Genomic DNA, 17194 nt, shown 5'->3' with positions numbered 1-17194 from the left:
ATAAACTATTTTACTTTAAAATATACCAAATTATAACTTGACCGTAATTAGTGCGGTCACACTATTTAAGGGATGATTTCGATAAACTTGGCGCGTCTTTCAAATTCAACAAACAGTTTTAATATAATTAAAGAAATAAAATATATGTAAAAAGAGAATTAGACAATGAATAATTAATTATGATAATTATATAATAGTCATTGTTGAGTGAATAGGTAAGTAAAACAAGCATTTTTGATATTTAGTAATAAGTTTTCAATTAAGTATAGCATACTTTTGGGGATGCCACTAATGGTAATTTTAGCTAATGAAAATATGTTATAATTGCATACTTTTAGGGGCAACCAAAGAGGTACGATCCAAAAAAAAAATGATCAATATCTCGGCCATATCCTGACGAATCCTTGAAGGATATAGTTATCTGAGCTAACAAACAACGGTTCTTTAGTTTGTCATTCAATTTTATAGGGGTTATATAGGAATCTAACACTTGTAAAATTTCAGTTTGATGGTTAACGAAACTTGTTGAAAATCACAAAATCCAGGATATCTCGAAAACTAAAAGGACGATTCTCATGTCCTTTGGCCAGTTGACAGGTCTTGTTAATACAAGCTGATTGACATATGATTTGTCAGGATCAAAAAGGATACGGCCGAGTTATAGCCTATTTTCTGAATAGTAAAAAGTCCTTGTAACTTGGCTCCTGAAAGGACTTTTGTCCTTTTGATTTCACAATCAGCGTTTATATGTTGAGATCTATCAATGGTGCAAAGGACATCCCGATAGTCCTTCAAAAGGCTGAGATATCAAGGATTTTTGTCAGTTTGACCAAATTTTCATGCCTACCCCTTGTACAATTTTTCAACATTTTTTCGTATGAAATTCTTGGAAATTATTAGATTAAGTTGCATACTTTTAGGGGCAGCTAAAGAGGTAATTTCAGAAATCGAAAACTATTAATATCTCGTCCATATCCTGACGGATCCTTAAAGGATATAGTTATCTGAGCTAACAAAAAAGGGTTCTTTAGATTGTTATTCAAATTTATAGGGGCTATATAGGAATCTAACACTTGTAAAATTTCAGTTTGATGGTTAACGAAACTTGTTGAAAATCATAAAATCCAGGATATCTCGAAAAATTAAAGGACGATTCTTATGTCCTTTGGCCAGTTGATAGGCCTTGTTAATACAAGTTGATTGACATCTAATTTGTCAGGATCAGAAAGGATACGACCGAGTTATAGCCTATTTTCTGAATAGTAAAAAGTCCTTGTAACTTGGCTCCTGAAAGGACTTCTGTCCTTTTGATTTCACAATCAGCTTTCATATGATGAGATCTATTAATGGTGCAAAGGACATCACTCTAATCCTTCAAATGGCTGAGATATCAAGGATTTGGGCAGATTGGCAACATTTTCCATGCCTCCCCCTTGTAAAAATGTTAAAAAAAAATTTCATACGAAAAATCTTTGAAATTCGTTGATTCTGTTGCATACTTTTAGGGGCAGCTCATCAGGTAATTTCAGAAAACGAAAATTATTAATATCTCGATCAAATCCTGACGTATCCTTAAGGGATATAGCTCTCGGGGATCATATAAATTAGCTCTATCTATAGGTAATCAAATATGTTGGCGTTATATAAGAATCCAACACTTGTAATATTTCGAGGTGGGTCATTGCAATTTGTAGTCCTTTGTAAATTGTTGAGGATATTGTCGAATTATAGCTTTAAAAGTGTATTTCTTACATGAAATTTAATAAAAAATATATAATTGTTTTTATTATTCTAACAGATATTAAGGATATTAAAGAGAACTATTTTTTAATAAGCCTTATGAAAATATTGTTCAACGATTTGCTATCTTTTCTCCTAAGTCTTTTTATTTTCTCAATCGCATCATGCACAGCTTTGATTCTTTCTTGTGCCTCAATCGCCGCTTCTTCTGCCTGCTTGGCAATGACCTCTGTGCGTTCTAGATCCTCTTTGGCTTTTATAAAGCAATCCTTCAGATAACATGACCGCTCTTCTGCATGTGATAGTACTTCTTGCTTTTCCTGCACATCTTTTTGAATAATATCAGAAACTTCTTTAAAATTGGCGAGATTCGCTTCGGCCTCATCTTGTAAACACTGCATTTCCTCTATTGTCTCTTTGATTTGGGTGTTCATAAGAGCAATTGTTTCCATACTCTCTCGACTGTTTTTTAAATCAATTTGAACGCCCTCAATTGTATCAACCGTTTCATTTTGACTGACTTCTAATTGCTCAAGTATAAGCTTTCTTCCCCTTAAAGCCACCTCGGCAGCTCTAGCCGCTTGCTCGGCTTTATTCGCCATTTGTTTCATGACACGTTGTTTGGCTTCTTCGCTGGCGCAGGGCTGCGCTTCCTTGGCAGCTTTAGCCTCATCCGCAGCCTTCGAGGCCATTTTCGTGGAGTTTAGGTCAATTCTACAAAATAAAGGCTTACTGTTTGGATCGAGGCCCGACCTTTGTCTCTTGTGGTGATAGTGGAATCTGCGAGCACACACAGGATTGACATTGGCCATCAGGAGGATGCTTACGATTAATATCAATGCCAAGGACTCGTAACGCATTGGGAATTTGTCATTTTACGTAAATCTCCAAGCTCTGTTGTGAGCAAAATTAAATCAAATATATTGTACAGCTGTACAGCAATGAACTAAAAATATTAACTGAAAACATACGAAATGATTCTGCATAAACAATGTGTAAGACTTGTACTTTTAATGTTGTTAGTTGTGCCAATGATTCCGCTTACTATTGGCTATAAGTTGGAGAAGGTAAGTTGGAAATACTTATTTCATTGAGAAGCTTTAGTAACTTGACCAATTCACAGGACACACAACCAATAGACGCATCCAATTTGGTATTTGATGACTGTGGCAATTCAATGGAGGAGAGCAAAGGTGCTAAAGAGACTTGTAATATTAAAGTAGTTAGCTCACAGCACAAGGCTTCAAGCATTGCCATTAAAGCTGCCCAAGAGGCAAAAGCCGCATCGGATGCACAGTTGCCAGCTGCGGAAAATGCAGCGCATCAAGTTATCATTCAGCTAGCGGACAAAGCGTTGGCTGCAGCTAAAGCAGCTGAGGCTGCTCTGGCAGGCAAACAGCAAATCGTTGAACAATTGGAGTCAGAGGTACGTGAGGGTGAGCTGGTTGTGCAGGAGGAGGCTGCATCCTTGCAGAGTTCCCAAGGCAACTGCAATGCTGCCGCACAGGCTTCCAAGCAGGCGGGAGTGCAAGTTAAGACCTTGGCTGAGGCTGTGAGGAATGCTCAGGCAAATGTGCACAACTCGGATCAGGCAGCGAATGGTGCGCAGCAAGAGTTGGTCGAGAAGCAACAGCTTGTGGAGGCAGCCAAGAAGCGAGTGGAGTTGTTGCTGCGGCAACTGGATGTGGCACGAACCGATTACAAGAGTACAAAGAAGGCAGCAGAGCACGCTGCCTGTGCCGCTCAAGAAGCCAAGCAGCGTGCAACTCGAGAGCGTCGCATGACTGAAATTCGCGCAAAGCTGCAACGTCGTCATATGCTACACTAAGCTGCTTTAAAAGTTATATTTTATTACAACTAAGAAATTACATTTTAAGATATATATGATTGTATAAGTCACTTATTATTTGGCCAGGGATAATGTGCTAGTGCTGGTCATGCTCACACACTCACTTGTGCCGCCCTCAATGTCCAACGAGTCCACCGAACGCGAAAGATTCTCTGTGGAATTTGGCAGCAGTTCCTGGTTGAGAGCATGCATGTTGTAGCACAACACCAGCTTGGTTTTGAGTCCTTCAAATATGCTGACCACACTCGGTTTGAGGTTGAAGAATATAATCTTCTGCTGGCGCCGACGGAAGTCATCCACCATCGAGGAGATGACTTTGGCGGCGGTAAAATCAGCAGCATAAATATACGTGCAATCGATGACCACAGGCAGCGTTGTTTTGCTGCCAGACTTGAGCACCATGTTCCTCACAAACTCCACCGAGGGAAATATTAAGCATCGATCGGGTGTAATCTTTACGAACTTAATGCCCTGCTCCGTTTCCAGTTGCTCAAGTGTAACCTTAGGTCTTGCTGAATGATAAAGTATGTAGAGTTGATTAGCGCCAATGGCCACTGTGATGCCAATTTCCAAAGGAAGCACCAGACAGGTGATGAAAGCAAAGACGCCAGGCACAAGATCGGAGCCTAAACAAATAAATGAATAATTAAAGTACTGATAAAGTTGGTGAAGCAATTGAAACTCACGTTTGCTGCGCCACATGGGCATAATACATTGATATTGCATCTGGAAAACGACAGCGGAGATGATGATTGAAGCTAGCACAGCTTTCGGTATAAAGTAAAAGTATTCGGTGAGGTAGCTGATCGACATCACCACAATCATGCCAATATATAGATTGGACATATTAGTGCGACATCCACTGGCATTATTCACAGCAGAGCGAGCCAAGCCGCCGTTGCTGCGATATCCACTAACCATCGAGTTGGCTATGTTTGCGACGCCGGTGGCAAACAATTCCTGACTAATGTCGATCTGACGATCTTTGGCGAAAGCCTTGCAGACGGAAACGTTTTCCAGTAGAGCAATAATAGGCACAATAATCAAGCCGTAGCCCAAAGTGTGCACCATCTCGAAGAAGCTTTCGCCAGGCACTGCCGGAATTCCGGCAGTCGCATTGCCCGTCTGCGCCTCGATGGAGAATTTCGGCAATGATATCGTCGGTAGTCCCGGTGGAATGTAGCCGGTGAGCACAAATGGATTGCTGCCATTACCCTCCAGATACATGGCTATCAAAGTGGCACCAATCACAACCGATGCATTTCGTGTGACGCCCAGAAACTTGATCACCTCGTTGATCACACGCTGCAGTTGGCTGCGTTCCGATTTCTCCTTGGGACCAACTCGGAACCTGCTCAGACTGCGTATGATCAGCAACAGCGCCAGGCAGCCGAAACCTAAACAACTGTCCCAAATGCGTATGTTCTTGATGTCGCTGATCATGTTAATCCAGCTCTCCAGGAACGAAGCACCATCGCCATTTACACCGAGTATGTATTTCATCTGGGAGGTGAGCACAATCAGGGAGACGGCGCTGGTGAATCCTGCACTCACAGGACCCGATACGAACTCCACCAGACTCCCCAATTTAAATATTGCCATAAGTATCTCAATCACCCCGGTGAGGAAAGTGAGCAGAACCGAACGTGCCCAGGAACCGCGAGCGAACTGAAATGTCATCAAGGATGCGACAGCTGTGCTGCCAATCGTATTATCCTTGCAAGTGCCCAGCAGCACGTACACAAAGCAGCCCAAAAAGGAGCCATAGAGTCCTGACTCTGCTGGCAGTCCTACGACACCGGAGTAGGCTAAACCTTGAGGAATCACCGTGAGACCCACGGTGAAGCCAGCAATAATATCGCCAAAGGCATCCGCCTTGTTGTACTTGGGCAGCCAGTTAATGATGGGCAATCGCTTCTTCAGCGTCTTCATGCGAAATGTATTCCTCAGGTAGTTGGTACAACACGAAGGAGCTGGCTCATTTTCCTGCTTAGCTGCCTCGAGTTGCTCGAGACTCTTGTACTTGGAGGTGCGATGATCGGTGAGCAGTATAAAGTCCGTTGAGGAGCTGCGAAATTGCGCCTCTAGATTCTGATTCACTTCCGCTTGCTTGCGGAAAGTTACCTCGTTCTCGAGTGTGGACATTGTGGCACACTTCTTTGCTTGTCCGTTAACTGCGACTGTTAACTTGGCCCGTTGGCGACTAACTGATAAAGCCGGATGCTGTGCGACTGCTGTTGAATGTCGAGCACTTATCGCAGCGTCAATGTGGAAACGGGATATCGGTTGTTTGTTTCGGCCACACTTCTGGGCTATACACATAATCAAATCAGTTCAGATCATCGTCGTCATCTTTGTTTGACTTGATTCAACTGGCACAGCTGTCACCAAAAATGCCACAAATTTTCCATTAATCAATTGCACACAAATTGCGTGCCCAAATATTGGTTTTAACAACTATTTTGATTTGAATTGAATTGAATTTGATTTCCTGATTAGAAATAGACATCTGGATCATTTTTAAATTTTTTTTGGTTTATTTAATTTTAATGTTTTTTACATGATGATTTTTAAAAATTGTATTTTAAAAGCATTGCATTATATCAGATCATGTAAAGTAAGATATATCATTACAATATACAAATTGTATCCGTTTCTTTGTTTGTTTTGTTTATGTTTTATGCGTATTTTAACATAGTTGTAATATTATGTTTAGGCAATTTTATAATTCAATAGCAGTGAATTGTTTCAGAGACCATGGCTATATATGTATATATATTTGTATGTATATATAATATATAAAGTAGTATTATGTATTATGTATGTGTATGCATGTGTAAATATAAGCTCAAGCACTTGCAGTGTGTGCAGCAGCATTAATTAAAACTAAAATAAAATTTTGATTTTACCCGAATCTAATAAAAAACAACAATTAAAAATCTGCAGCGTAAATCTGAACAACAATTGACAAATTTGCTTAAGGAAAGAATATGTTTTTGTTTTTTAAGGGTTCGACACAATAAAAGCTGCTTGAGTTTTTACTTTTTCGTTTTTCATTTTCTTTTTGGTTTTTGGTTATTGTTGTAATGCCAATTGTTTGTGTATCGTATTGAGATAACATGAATTTAATTTTTAAGTGTTTATCTGTGTGTGTGTGTGTGTGACAACAAACATTTGCATAACTCGAATAACAAACAAATGATTAGGCTTATGATAACCGAACACAGAGCCCATAAATTGTGGCCCAAAAAAAATAAAAGAATTTTTGTAAAAATAAATTAAAGTAAAATGATCGAACGCAACAAACATTGAACAAAAGATGAGCAACCAGCTGAGGGCGAGGGCGTCTCAACAACAACAACAACGACGATGACGACGTACATATATATGTATAAGCTACATAATTCATATAAGCATGTATAGGATGTATACATAGATGAGTATATGGTAATAGTCAGCCCAGATGCTCCAGAACGTCTCGGTGCCTATTGCCAAACGCCAATGGTATAATTCCTGCTCAGATGTCCCATACGACGCTGGCGACCAACTGTAAAAAGAATTCATAAAATGCATTTTAGTAGAGATTCATAAATAAAAAAATCATAAATGTTAAGAGACGCAACACCAACAGCGGATCAAAAAAAGAATGGTTAAATACTTATGCGTATATATATATATATATTTATAAAACGAGTCATGACGCACGATAAACACTTGCAGCTGATTTCAAGTGTCAACATTAAAGTTGATATTAAAAATAAAGTAAAACGAAAGAAAAAAAAAAAAAGAAAAGTTGATTGATATGAGAGGAGACACCTGTTAAGTTGTGCTATAAATATTTGCTAAGCTACTTATAAGCTACATTCAATTTGACGCCTTATAGATACTTTATGTAGCTAACAGATATCAGATACTTTACGTACTGCATGTTAACATCATTCTTCGGTGTTAGTTTGCGGCTGGTTGGCTAGTTGGTTGGTTGGTTGTTTTTTTTTTTTTTTTGGTGGGTGTAGTCTGGGTCTGGGTTCAATGTTGTTGTTGTTGTTGTTTTCGGTGTTGTTGTTGCAATTGTTGTTGTTTTACAAGAGGAGGGGGGAAATCACATAGCTGGTTTTGTTGTAGAATCTTGTTGCAGTTGTTGTTTCTTCAATTGGTGTTGTTCTTGATGTTGTTGTTGTTGTTGTTGGTGGTGTTGCTGGTTTGTTGGTAATTAGTAGAAAGTTGGACAATAGAAACAAACACACACAGAGACACACAAATTGTTGATGTTGTTCTTATTGTTGTTGTTGCTCTTGTTGTTGCTTGATTGTGTCTTTTTATTTACGCTGATTCAGGCGTTTCACACGTACTGTAAGACATAGAGAAAGAAGAGAGAAAGAAAGAGAGAAACATTGGGATTTGGGGAAGAGAAGAGAAACAAATACAAATGTGATTAGTTAAGTTGTTGCACAAAGGGATCGATTAATATTATTTTCGGGTTATACAAAATACAAAGTTTACAACAATATGTCAAAATATTCAATCAATCAATCAATCAAGTAGGTAAAAACATTCAACTTTGTGGCAAAGACACTTCTATAGTTTCTTTTTTGGTTTTAGTAGTCAGCTAAAAAGTCTGCTCTCAAGTCAGGAAAGTTTCGAGCATAAAAAGTCTTAAGTTTTAGTAGTTTTCATATTTTTTTTCGCATTAGTTTCGGGCAGAGTTGGGAAAATTTTCGGGGGAAGAAGTTTTGTTTGCAATTAGTTGGGAATTTTGTTAAAGTTTTTGGCGGCGGTTGGCAAAGCTGTGGCACGAACAACAAATCGAGCTGAGAAATAGTTTTTGGGTACCAACTGTTCAATATATGATTTTTGACGCTGAAAAGTAGGCTACACTTTCATGTAGTTTGGTTGTTGTTGCTTGGCACTGCTTTTTCTGTTGCTGTTGTTATTGTTTTTATTGATTTTTGTTTTGAATTATAAAAAAGCATAAACATATTGTTGATATTGCTATTTGTTTATATTGATTTTACATTTAATTTCTTTATTTGTTTATTGCAGTTATTTGTTGATTTCTTGTTGTTTATTTTTCGATTTTTAGTTTCACTTAAAAATGTACATCGCAGTTTAATTCCTATACGAAGAGAAGTTCATTAGAGCTCTGTTCATATTCGATAGCAACGTGTGAGTAGAATAACAAAAAGCAGATGGAAGAGGGTTAAGGTTGTGCGATTTGTGTAGATTGCATGCCACAAAGAACTTAATAATAATAGTACTCAAAAAAATCACATGCAAAACAATGATAAATTTGTTCAAAACTAAAAGATAAGGATGCAGATGCATGACTGATCTGATGAGAATACATTTAGGATGCAGTTTTTTCTTCTTTTTTTTTTGGGTAGTACAAAAAAGATCAGTACGCTAACAGTCTTTGGAGTTAAAAGGATTTTAATTCGCATTCGCATTGTCTCTATACTGCAAAAGCGCGTCGCTATTATATATACGAGTATATCGGGGCTATATATGCTATATTGGCCAATTCGAAAATGCTTGTTGGGTTAGGCGAATCTTCGGCGACGCTTGCAAACATGATTAGAATATATTTATATTGCATATATTTATAACTGAATTATATATCGTAGCGTATTGTTCATAGATACCTGTGTGTTAATTAATTAGACAAAATTATACACATTACGCCTAAAGAGTTTGCTTTTTATTTTGTTTTGTTTGCTGTGAGACTTTTGTCGTAAATCAGTTTCAAAATATATGTATGTGACTTCTCTCTATATAGTATTTTCTTTCATTGCCTTCCTCTTTCATATCGTAGATATATTTACATATATATGGTTCGTTCTGCGCATTATAAATATGTAGTATATGTGTATATGTATGTGTATATAGTTTATATTATTTACTTCTTGGTCTCTCTAACATATATATATATATTTTTTTGTCGCGAGCATTTGCAGCTGCTGTTTCTTATTGTGTTTTTTTGCTTTTTGTTCGATTTTATATATATTTTTTTTACACTTTTCAACTTTAATTATCTTTTGATTGTTTTCTTCTTTTTTTAAAATTACAAAACTCTTTAAAAATGTTTGTTTAGTTTTTAGTTGCTTTGATTGTTTCTTTTGATTTAGTTTTAAATTCTCTTTTGTTTTTTATCTGCGATTTCGCTCCTATTGAATTCTTGTTGATTTTCTTTGCAGGTTATTGAAAAATCTGAACTGCAGGCGTAACTCAAGATCTTTTCTTACTGTAAACGAGAAACAGAGAGAGAGATTGGGAGAGAGAGAGAAAGAAAGAATACACATAAAACAAATGAAAATAGACGAAACACGAAAAATAAAAATTATAATGTAAAGCGCATTTTTGAATCTGAATCTGAATCGGAGTCGGAATACTGACTTTGTTTTTTTTTTTGTTGGGTGGGTCACAAAAAGTATAGACTGAAGGGAGAACAAAAAAAGTACAGATACAAAAACTGAATGCGTAGAACAGCTTCGTTGAAGAGAAGATTTTAGGAGCTGTTCGACGGCTTTTTTGGGGGGAGAAGGTCGGTTAGTAGCACAGCTGATGCTGATGGCGGTGTTGTGGTTGCATGGTGTCCCAGTTATATACAAAATGAATCAATATGATGACGACAACATCTAAGGACGAGCTAGTATCGATGAATGTTGAGAATTATAAGTAATAGTTCTTTGTATAAAGTATTGTGTGGAGTACGAGTTGAGTTGCGTTGAGTTGAGTGGAGTTTTATATACACGTTTCACGTTCTTGGTCTGCAAGACGTTTGATTTGTTGGTTGTGGGGGGACGAGGCTTTACTTTACACCATGGTCAAAACACAAAAAAAACACAATTTGTTGGTGGTTCAAAAGTAAGAGCGTAATAACAACAACGTTACAACGGAGCAGGTGAGGCGAGGTGGCTGGCGGCGGGGTTTTTTTGAGTTTGACTGTCTGTACATTTTTGTGGCTGTGGCTGTGGTTGGTGTCTGGGGGGACTCCGCTCCCTGTGCTGTGTGCTGATGGTGTGGTGGTGGCAGTGGCTGTGGCTGTGATGGCTTCACTCACGTGTGCGCTTGAAAGACGCCCTCGTCGTCGTAGTTGGGCGTTACGGCACGACTGCCCGGCACCACCATGTTATCGGGATCGATCTCTGGATCGTAGGCATCGCCGCCACCGCGTATGACCATGTTGTCGGGATCGACCTCCACATCATAGTCCGCCGGTGGCTGTGGCGATGGGGATGGCGATGGTGACGGCGAGGGCGTGGCCGATCCATAACACGATCGGCCCAGCTCACGTTCAATCTCCTCGTTGCTAGGCAATATCAATTTCGGCAAATTCGGTTTCAATTTTTGCACGCGAACGACTGCAGATCGTTGTGTTGTTGTTGTTGTCGATTGTTTTGATTGGTTGGTTGGTTGTTTTGGTGGGTTGTTTAATTTACAGTCGAGTTGGGACAAAACAGTTTTGTTCAATTTTTTGTTTTTTGTGGATTTTAAATATAACAAATAATTGGTTAATAATGCAAATCAATCGAATCATTTTGTCTATGGTAATTACAAGACAATTTGAGCTATAAACAAGGAGCGACTAGACAGATAAATACAGAGGAATTTCTTTTTTTTTCATTGGAGGGGGACAAAGGAACTGTACACACATCATAATTATGGTGATAAAGAGAGAGAGAGAGAGGGAAGCCGATGTGAAGAATGATTCGGCGTACTCGTAAAAAACATCTGACTTAAAATGTAAGACTGACTTAGCAATTTGTTTTAACTAAATTAAGTAAAAGTGATTAAATTATATATATAGATATATTAAGTTAAGACGCTGCTGACAATGAAGTTGATGAGGTGAGTAAACTCAACTTAGATACGAGTCGAGGTGAATTACATAACGAGTAACGCAACGTAACGAGAGGTGATAACGAGAACGAGAACGTGAACGATAACGAGAAAGTGAACGATAACGATAACGAAAGTGAGCGTATGCTGATGTTAAAAAGGCTAAACGAAACGAGATGCCAAAGAACGACGTCTGGATTGTTGGAGTCACGAACGATACGATAGTTTTTACCTTGTTACCACATGAAAATGAAACAGGGGAATAAAGAACTAACGCAACAACATTTTCGGTTACCAAACGCGAAACGAAACGCTTTAGATCTCCTTCTCATTGCCAGCGCGCAAGAGGCTCAATGCAGCCGACGATGTGGAGGCAATCACTTCGATGCCATCGGCAGCTGCTGCAGCTGCTCCAGATGAAGCGGTTGCGGTTGCCACCTGTTGGTTGCGCGCAATGCGCCCTGATGACAAAACATGAGCAGAATCTGTTGCATTAGTCCAAGTGCGAGCCTTGACAAACTGCTCGAAAGCAGCCAGACTCTTCACCCTGTTGGGTGAGATGTTGTTGGCTTCAGATGTGCGAGATGTGGATGTAGATGCAGATGCAGTAGATGTAGATGTTGATGGGGATGACGATGGCAATGGCGATGTGGCGGCGCGGGAAGCTAACGTACCTTGTTGCAATTCACCTAAACGCGAATAAGGTATACAACACACGAGTAATATGAGAAGACCTATTTTGTTTAGCTATTTTTTAAAACTTGTGGAAAGTTATTTAGAGGGGATCGCGAGCCTAGCGAGCGGAGCGGCAAAACGGAGTAGAACCAACGTTGAGAACCTGCAAATGTTGCGGGAAGGAGATGCAATGTTGCCAATGGCAACGGCCAACTTACTTCTGTCGATGTTGCGCTGCAGATGGGCGGCGACACGGTGACGGGCATCGTTGAACTCCAGATGCAAGCCAAGTCGCAGAAGCGATGAGTTCTTCTCCACCAAATTGGTGATCTCCATTTCAATCTTGTTGCCGAGCACCGCAGATCGCTAAGGAAGTGTATAAAATTTGATTAGCTACTTATTGAAGACTGCAAACTGTGTGTAGACTTACCTGATTGGAGGCCCTGAACTCCTCGATGGTGTGACACTTGAGCAGGGCTTGCACCAGCCTGACAATTACGGGCGGACTGATAAAGTTCGTTTCAACATTTAATACTCTCAGGGTTTTGCTTTTCTCGATCGCTTCGGCGAGCAGGAGAGCTGTCTTATCGGTCAGGCCGACGTTTGTCAGCGATAGAACTTCCAAATGTTCATTCTGAGGCAGTGCGGCAAACAATTGTTCGAGCTTCTCATCCGAAATATTCTACAATAAAGATACATCATTAATACCCTTCAAAAAGTAGTAAAGTATTGCCTGCTAACCTTAATGTTATTCAAGTTTAGGTCAATCAGTTTGTTGTCGTCGTCCTTGACACGCTTAATCGACTCCTCAACGTCTGTGCTGTTGGGCGGATCACTGGGGAACAGCTTCTGCTGTGTGGACTTTGTAATGCCATCCCAGCCCAAGCCAACCGGCTGGCCCTTGTTGAGTAGTGAGGCATGGTACTGATCCTGGTTCATCATCGAGTGGAAGCCGAGAATGGCAGCCAAATCAATGATCTCCTCCTGCGTGGCATCGTTCAACGCATGCTCATACTCCTCGCCCATATCGATGGCGATCTGTTCCTCTGCCTCAATTTCACGCGCATCTCGTGGCGGTGGCACCCACTTCTTGCCACGCACCTTGCCCTGCACATAGGGTTCGAATTCCGGTTGATCGGGCGTTTCGATGGCCTGCTTGTTGATGTGCTCAATGAGCTGTTTGCGATTCAGCGGCCCGGTGGCTTCCTTGGTGCACTCATAGCCACAGCGCTGATCTGGTGGCAGGAAGTTGTCCTGTGTAAGAGTAAGGATAATGAGCAACAGAGTTCATTTGATAGATATGTCTCATACTTACATCGGGATCAACCTCTTTGGCCAGTATGGTTATCTCTTCGGGCGAGAGTTGCGCCAACAGGCTCTCCACATCCACATCATCGTATTCGCTCAAGTCCTTGCCATACAGCTTGGCCGGCGTGGTGAGCGTGGTTGTCTTTGTTGTGGACGAAGTCTGCAAAGCACAGCAAGAAATTCAATTTGATTAGTTTGCGAATTTAATTAATGTTTCTCTTTGGGGTGTGTCTCGCACATTTTTATGCAACTTGAGGCTCGCTGGCGGCTGTGGAGCACGCCGTTTAACCTTTGGCACTGGGCGCAGCTTGATCTGTTGAAACTCGGCCACAGGCACAATGCTCTCCATGGCAAAAATACTTGTTGTTATTGTGCCACCAGAGAATAGCGAGAATCAATAAAGCAAAATAACAAACAAAACAATCACAAAAATAACTAAATGCAAATCCAATTATGCGCGTTATGGACAATCGACAACGAGCAGCAAATAATAAAGCGAATGAACGCGGCTTTGAATGCGAATGCGACCGGGGCTGTTGTTCAGCACAGACTGGCACACACAAGACACAAGACACCGAATTGAGGTGCAGACCACGCGAGACTGGGCAACACACAACTAGCAACAACAACAGCAACAACTAAAAGTCGCGACAGCTCGTGCAACATTTGCTTGACGCGCCGCAGCGGTTTGAGCCAAAGCAACTGCTGTTGCTGCTGCAATCGCTACAACTGCCACTCAGTTGTATGTTGTGTTGTGTTGTGTTGAGGCGCAGTTGGCAGTCAGTGAGCCAGTGAGTCAGTGGTGAGTCTCTCTCTTTAGCTGTGTGTGTGTGCACTCTCGAGTCGAGTTGGCGTAATCGACAATCGGTGGCAATGTAAATTAGGCGCATACATTAAAAGCTCTGCACTAGCGGGGGCAACCAAGTGTGGCACGAACGTTGTCTGCACTTAAATGACTTCCACTCCAGAGCGATGAGCATGAAATCGAAGCCCAACACAGCACACACAACAGAGACAAGGGCAAAGGGCCATAAATAAACAAAAGTAAAGCAAGCCAAGCCAAACCAAGCAGGCAGCCAAGTTGAGCGATTGATTTGCTGTTGTTGCTGCTGCTGCTGCTCACTCGACTCAAGTCAGCTGTGGGAAAAGATAGCGACTGAGATTTATAGCTGGCAATTGGAAATTAAAATAAAAATGCCAAGACACGCTTAAATAAATAAAGTCAAGTCAGAAACAGATAAATTTGTTGTTGTTTGTGGCTTAAAGAGCTGAGCTGAGGGCAGGAAATCGCCGACACGCAAAACGTGAAAGAAAAACAAACTAAGTAAGAGACGATGTTATGTATAATTTACATAAAAATAATTGTGCGGACCTGGGGAAGCCTCATAGTTCTATTAAAGCGTGACCCAAGCAAACAACAAACCAACTGAACCGAACCCAACTGAACCCGAAGTGAACTCAAACCCCAACAACAGGCAGGTTGTAAAAGGCGAAGGAGAGGAGAGGAGTGGGGGCAGTTAGGCAAAAGCCAAATCAAAAGACGATCAAAAACTGGTTTTCGAGGGCAGGCAGCTAAAGAGCAAATGACGAGTGCGCCAGGAAGCGAGACTAACCACATAAACCACTTTTCGTACTTCTTCTCACTACTACTTTACTGCAACTTCACAGTGCGCCATTTAAGTGAAACCGGTTTCACTATGCCACAAGAAGCAGAGAACAACAACAACAGCAACTCCAACTCCAACTACTTGCTGTTGGTTGAGCTAGCAAAACTTCACGTAAATGGCCATGTTCAAATGTGTATCCAAGTTTGGCTATAAGTTGTGTGTGCAGCAGATGCTGCCGTCAAGATACAAAAGATACAAATACTACTACTACTCGCAGTATTCTCGCTGACAGTACAGCTAAATGCTCTCGATTGACCCACTTTAAAGTAAGCGGCAGGCAGCAGGGCAATTGAATACTCAGTTATTATGTCAGCCTTGTTCAGATATCTAACGGCAGCTTATACATATGTTTGCTTTGCTATGCGTTACGAGTGTGTTGACATTTCAATTGAGGGCAGAAGGCTTCATTAATTGAGCGAGAGAGAGAACACAAACAGTTGTAGTTGGGCAGCACTTCAATGACGCAGCAAAGTCACAATTCAACTGAATGGGATTTCAATTTTAAAGACGCCTCCCAGCTTAAAAACTAAGCCAGGTAGCACATTGACACTCGCAACCCCCCGCGCACAGCGCACAGCTGTAAAATCACAAAAATAAAATACGAAAAAAATTATAATTGCAAAAATAATTGAGTTCATGGCACTCGAGAGATTCACGCACTCGCTTGGCAGATAAAAAACCAGCAGCGATAAATAAGTGGGAAATGCTGGAGAAAATCAAATGTCTAACGAATATTTAATGCGCTTCAAAGAGGGAATACATTGAAATAAAGTTAAGCTGCAGCTGGCAGATACATTTGTATCTTTAGTACTAGATAGAGTATCGAGAACGTGTTTTAACGGCCAAGCAGAGTCACCCACCATGCAAATGCACCGTAAACAACATAAACAAGGTGGCGCAACGAAATGTATCTGTCAGATACTCCACACTGCTGCAGAGTTGTCAACGGATCCATTTAGCGTAGCCAAAGCCTTGTGCCGAGTGTGAAGCCAACGTCAAGTGGGATTTGGCTCATTAATTGCAACGGGCCTTGAAACGGGAGCACAACATTGAGACATTCGAATACGCAAACGAATACAAATACGAATACGAATACTATGAATGCTGCCGCTTGTCTAACCAGGTGCCGTGTGCGACCCACAAAAGTGTGTACGAAAAAATCAAAACATGTCTTTTGCTATTTTCGGTGATTTGCACATTTGTTGCTGCTGGATGACAGATGAATGTGTTGACCAGCAACCGAATGGCAACCGGTGACCAGTGAGTGGAAAAGTGGGCCAAGGTGCTTAGTTGATTTAATTAAGCGATACAAAAAAAAAAAACAGTTTGAAACCACGGTAAAGATCACGTTTTTCCAAGCGGAAAAACACAGTGAAAATTCATGAAACGCACAACATTAGGAGCTGTTGCTCCCACAAGCTCAGGTGAAAAGCGACTAGCGACAAGCGTCTAATGACTAATCACTGGAAATGTGTGCAAACACAACCGAATATGGACAAGTAGGAAGTGCGCGTTGTCGATGAAGATGAGGTTGATGTTGATGTTGAGGTTGAGGATGCGCAGCGGATAGCAGATGCTGTACCAGGAAATTGTAGCACTTGTGAAAATCATGACAGGAAATTCCAAAAATCTTAATTATCTCTCAGTTTTATGACCACATCCAGACAAATCTGCAATTAGCATGAAGCAGGAAATTTGCTGGAGACCAAAAAGGTGTGCGTGTGTGTGGAAATGGATTACGGTTGAGTTTGATGTGGAATGCAAACTAAATACTGACACTGAGGGAAACCTCTTTACCCTTGCAATTGTGGTACAGCTTATGGCCATATGTATGTGTGCAGTAAACTGGGATTTCTTGTGGGCGAGACAGCTGAACCTAAACTCAATTCAAAAGGCATTGAAAAGCATTTTAGTGGCTTCCATGCACACCGGGTTCCTTCTGGAACTTTAGCCGGCATCGCACCGCAAAACTAGCAGTGATTCAGTGAACAGCAATATGCTTTTATAGCAGTGCAATATTTTATGCAATTTGCATAGCCTGGCAATAGCACTAAGCAATAAACCCAGAAGGCACGCTCCAATGCAACTGACAGCAGAGGCATCTCATGACAAAAAAAAG

General features: G+C 40.7%; 4 protein-coding genes across 18 annotated transcripts in view; 1 reads left to right on the top strand and 3 right to left on the bottom strand.

Annotated features, from left to right (window-relative positions):
• Positions 1-5: 5 nt before the first annotated feature.
• Positions 6-6070, bottom strand: LOC132786991 (sodium-independent sulfate anion transporter). Of its 2 annotated transcripts, XM_060793808.1 has the most exons (3): positions 4276-6070; positions 3694-4215; positions 6-96 (listed from the first exon to the last, which is right to left on the bottom strand). In XM_060793808.1, the coding sequence occupies exons 1-3, from the start codon at positions 5909-5911 to the stop codon at positions 62-64; spliced, it is 2193 nt and encodes a 730-aa protein (XP_060649791.1). In that variant the 5' UTR covers positions 5912-6070; the 3' UTR covers positions 6-61. The 2 variants fall into 2 exon arrangements, with proteins under 2 accessions (XP_060649791.1, XP_060649790.1); XM_060793807.1 differs by lacking the exon at positions 6-96 and having other exon boundaries at positions 3182-4215.
• Positions 1806-2600, bottom strand: LOC132786998 (tropomyosin-2). The gene has a single exon (XM_060793828.1). The coding sequence runs from the start codon at positions 2598-2600 to the stop codon at positions 1821-1823; it is 780 nt and encodes a 259-aa protein (XP_060649811.1). The 3' UTR covers positions 1806-1820.
• LOC132786997 (uncharacterized protein CG45076) lies at positions 2669-3597 on the top strand. Its single transcript, XM_060793827.1, has 2 exons — positions 2669-2807; positions 2864-3597. The coding sequence occupies exons 1-2, from the start codon at positions 2715-2717 to the stop codon at positions 3566-3568; spliced, it is 798 nt and encodes a 265-aa protein (XP_060649810.1). The 5' UTR covers positions 2669-2714; the 3' UTR covers positions 3569-3597.
• A 587-nt stretch (positions 6071-6657) lies between the features above and the next one.
• LOC132786993 (tropomodulin) overlaps positions 6658-17194 on the bottom strand; it is a 51848-nt gene continuing 41311 nt past the window's right edge. For 4 of the 14 annotated variants that reach the window (XM_060793810.1, XM_060793816.1, XM_060793813.1 and 1 more), the window contains exons 2-6: positions 13416-13568; positions 12842-13354; positions 12531-12782; positions 12319-12466; positions 11726-12114 (exon numbers count right to left, since the gene is read on the bottom strand). In XM_060793810.1, the coding sequence (XP_060649793.1) occupies positions 11741-12114; positions 12319-12466; positions 12531-12782; positions 12842-13354; positions 13416-13568 (1440 nt within the window). In that variant the 3' untranslated portion in view covers positions 11726-11740. Of the gene's footprint in view, positions 7137-7512; positions 7938-8423; positions 8703-9228; positions 9828-10646; positions 10948-11725; positions 12115-12318; positions 12467-12530; positions 12783-12841; positions 13355-13415; positions 13569-13646; positions 13773-17194 lie in introns of those variants that run through there. The other 10 variants (XM_060793818.1, XM_060793821.1, XM_060793820.1 and 7 more) reach the window with 8 other exon arrangements.

This window comes from Drosophila nasuta, chromosome 2R (genome assembly GCF_023558535.2).
Source record: "Drosophila nasuta strain 15112-1781.00 chromosome 2R, ASM2355853v1, whole genome shotgun sequence".
NCBI lineage: Eukaryota > Metazoa > Arthropoda > Insecta > Diptera > Drosophilidae > Drosophila > Drosophila nasuta.
Note: the sequence above shows the minus strand (reverse complement) of the source record. Positions and strands in the feature narration are given on the sequence as shown.

Coding starts and splice junctions, on each gene's coding strand:
- LOC132786991 (XM_060793807.1), bottom strand. CDS start 5,911: ATGTGTATAGCCCAGAAGTGTGGCCGAAACAAACAACCGATATCCCGT. Junction 4,216..4,275: donor GCCCATGTGGCGCAGCAAAC/GTGAGTTTCAAT, acceptor TTATTTGTTTAG/GCTCCGATCTTGTGCCTGGC.
- LOC132786998 (XM_060793828.1), bottom strand. CDS start 2,600: ATGCGTTACGAGTCCTTGGCATTGATATTAATCGTAAGCATCCTCCTG.
- LOC132786997 (XM_060793827.1), top strand. CDS start 2,715: ATGATTCTGCATAAACAATGTGTAAGACTTGTACTTTTAATGTTGTTA. Junction 2,808..2,863: donor TTGGCTATAAGTTGGAGAAG/GTAAGTTGGAAA, acceptor ACCAATTCACAG/GACACACAACCAATAGACGC.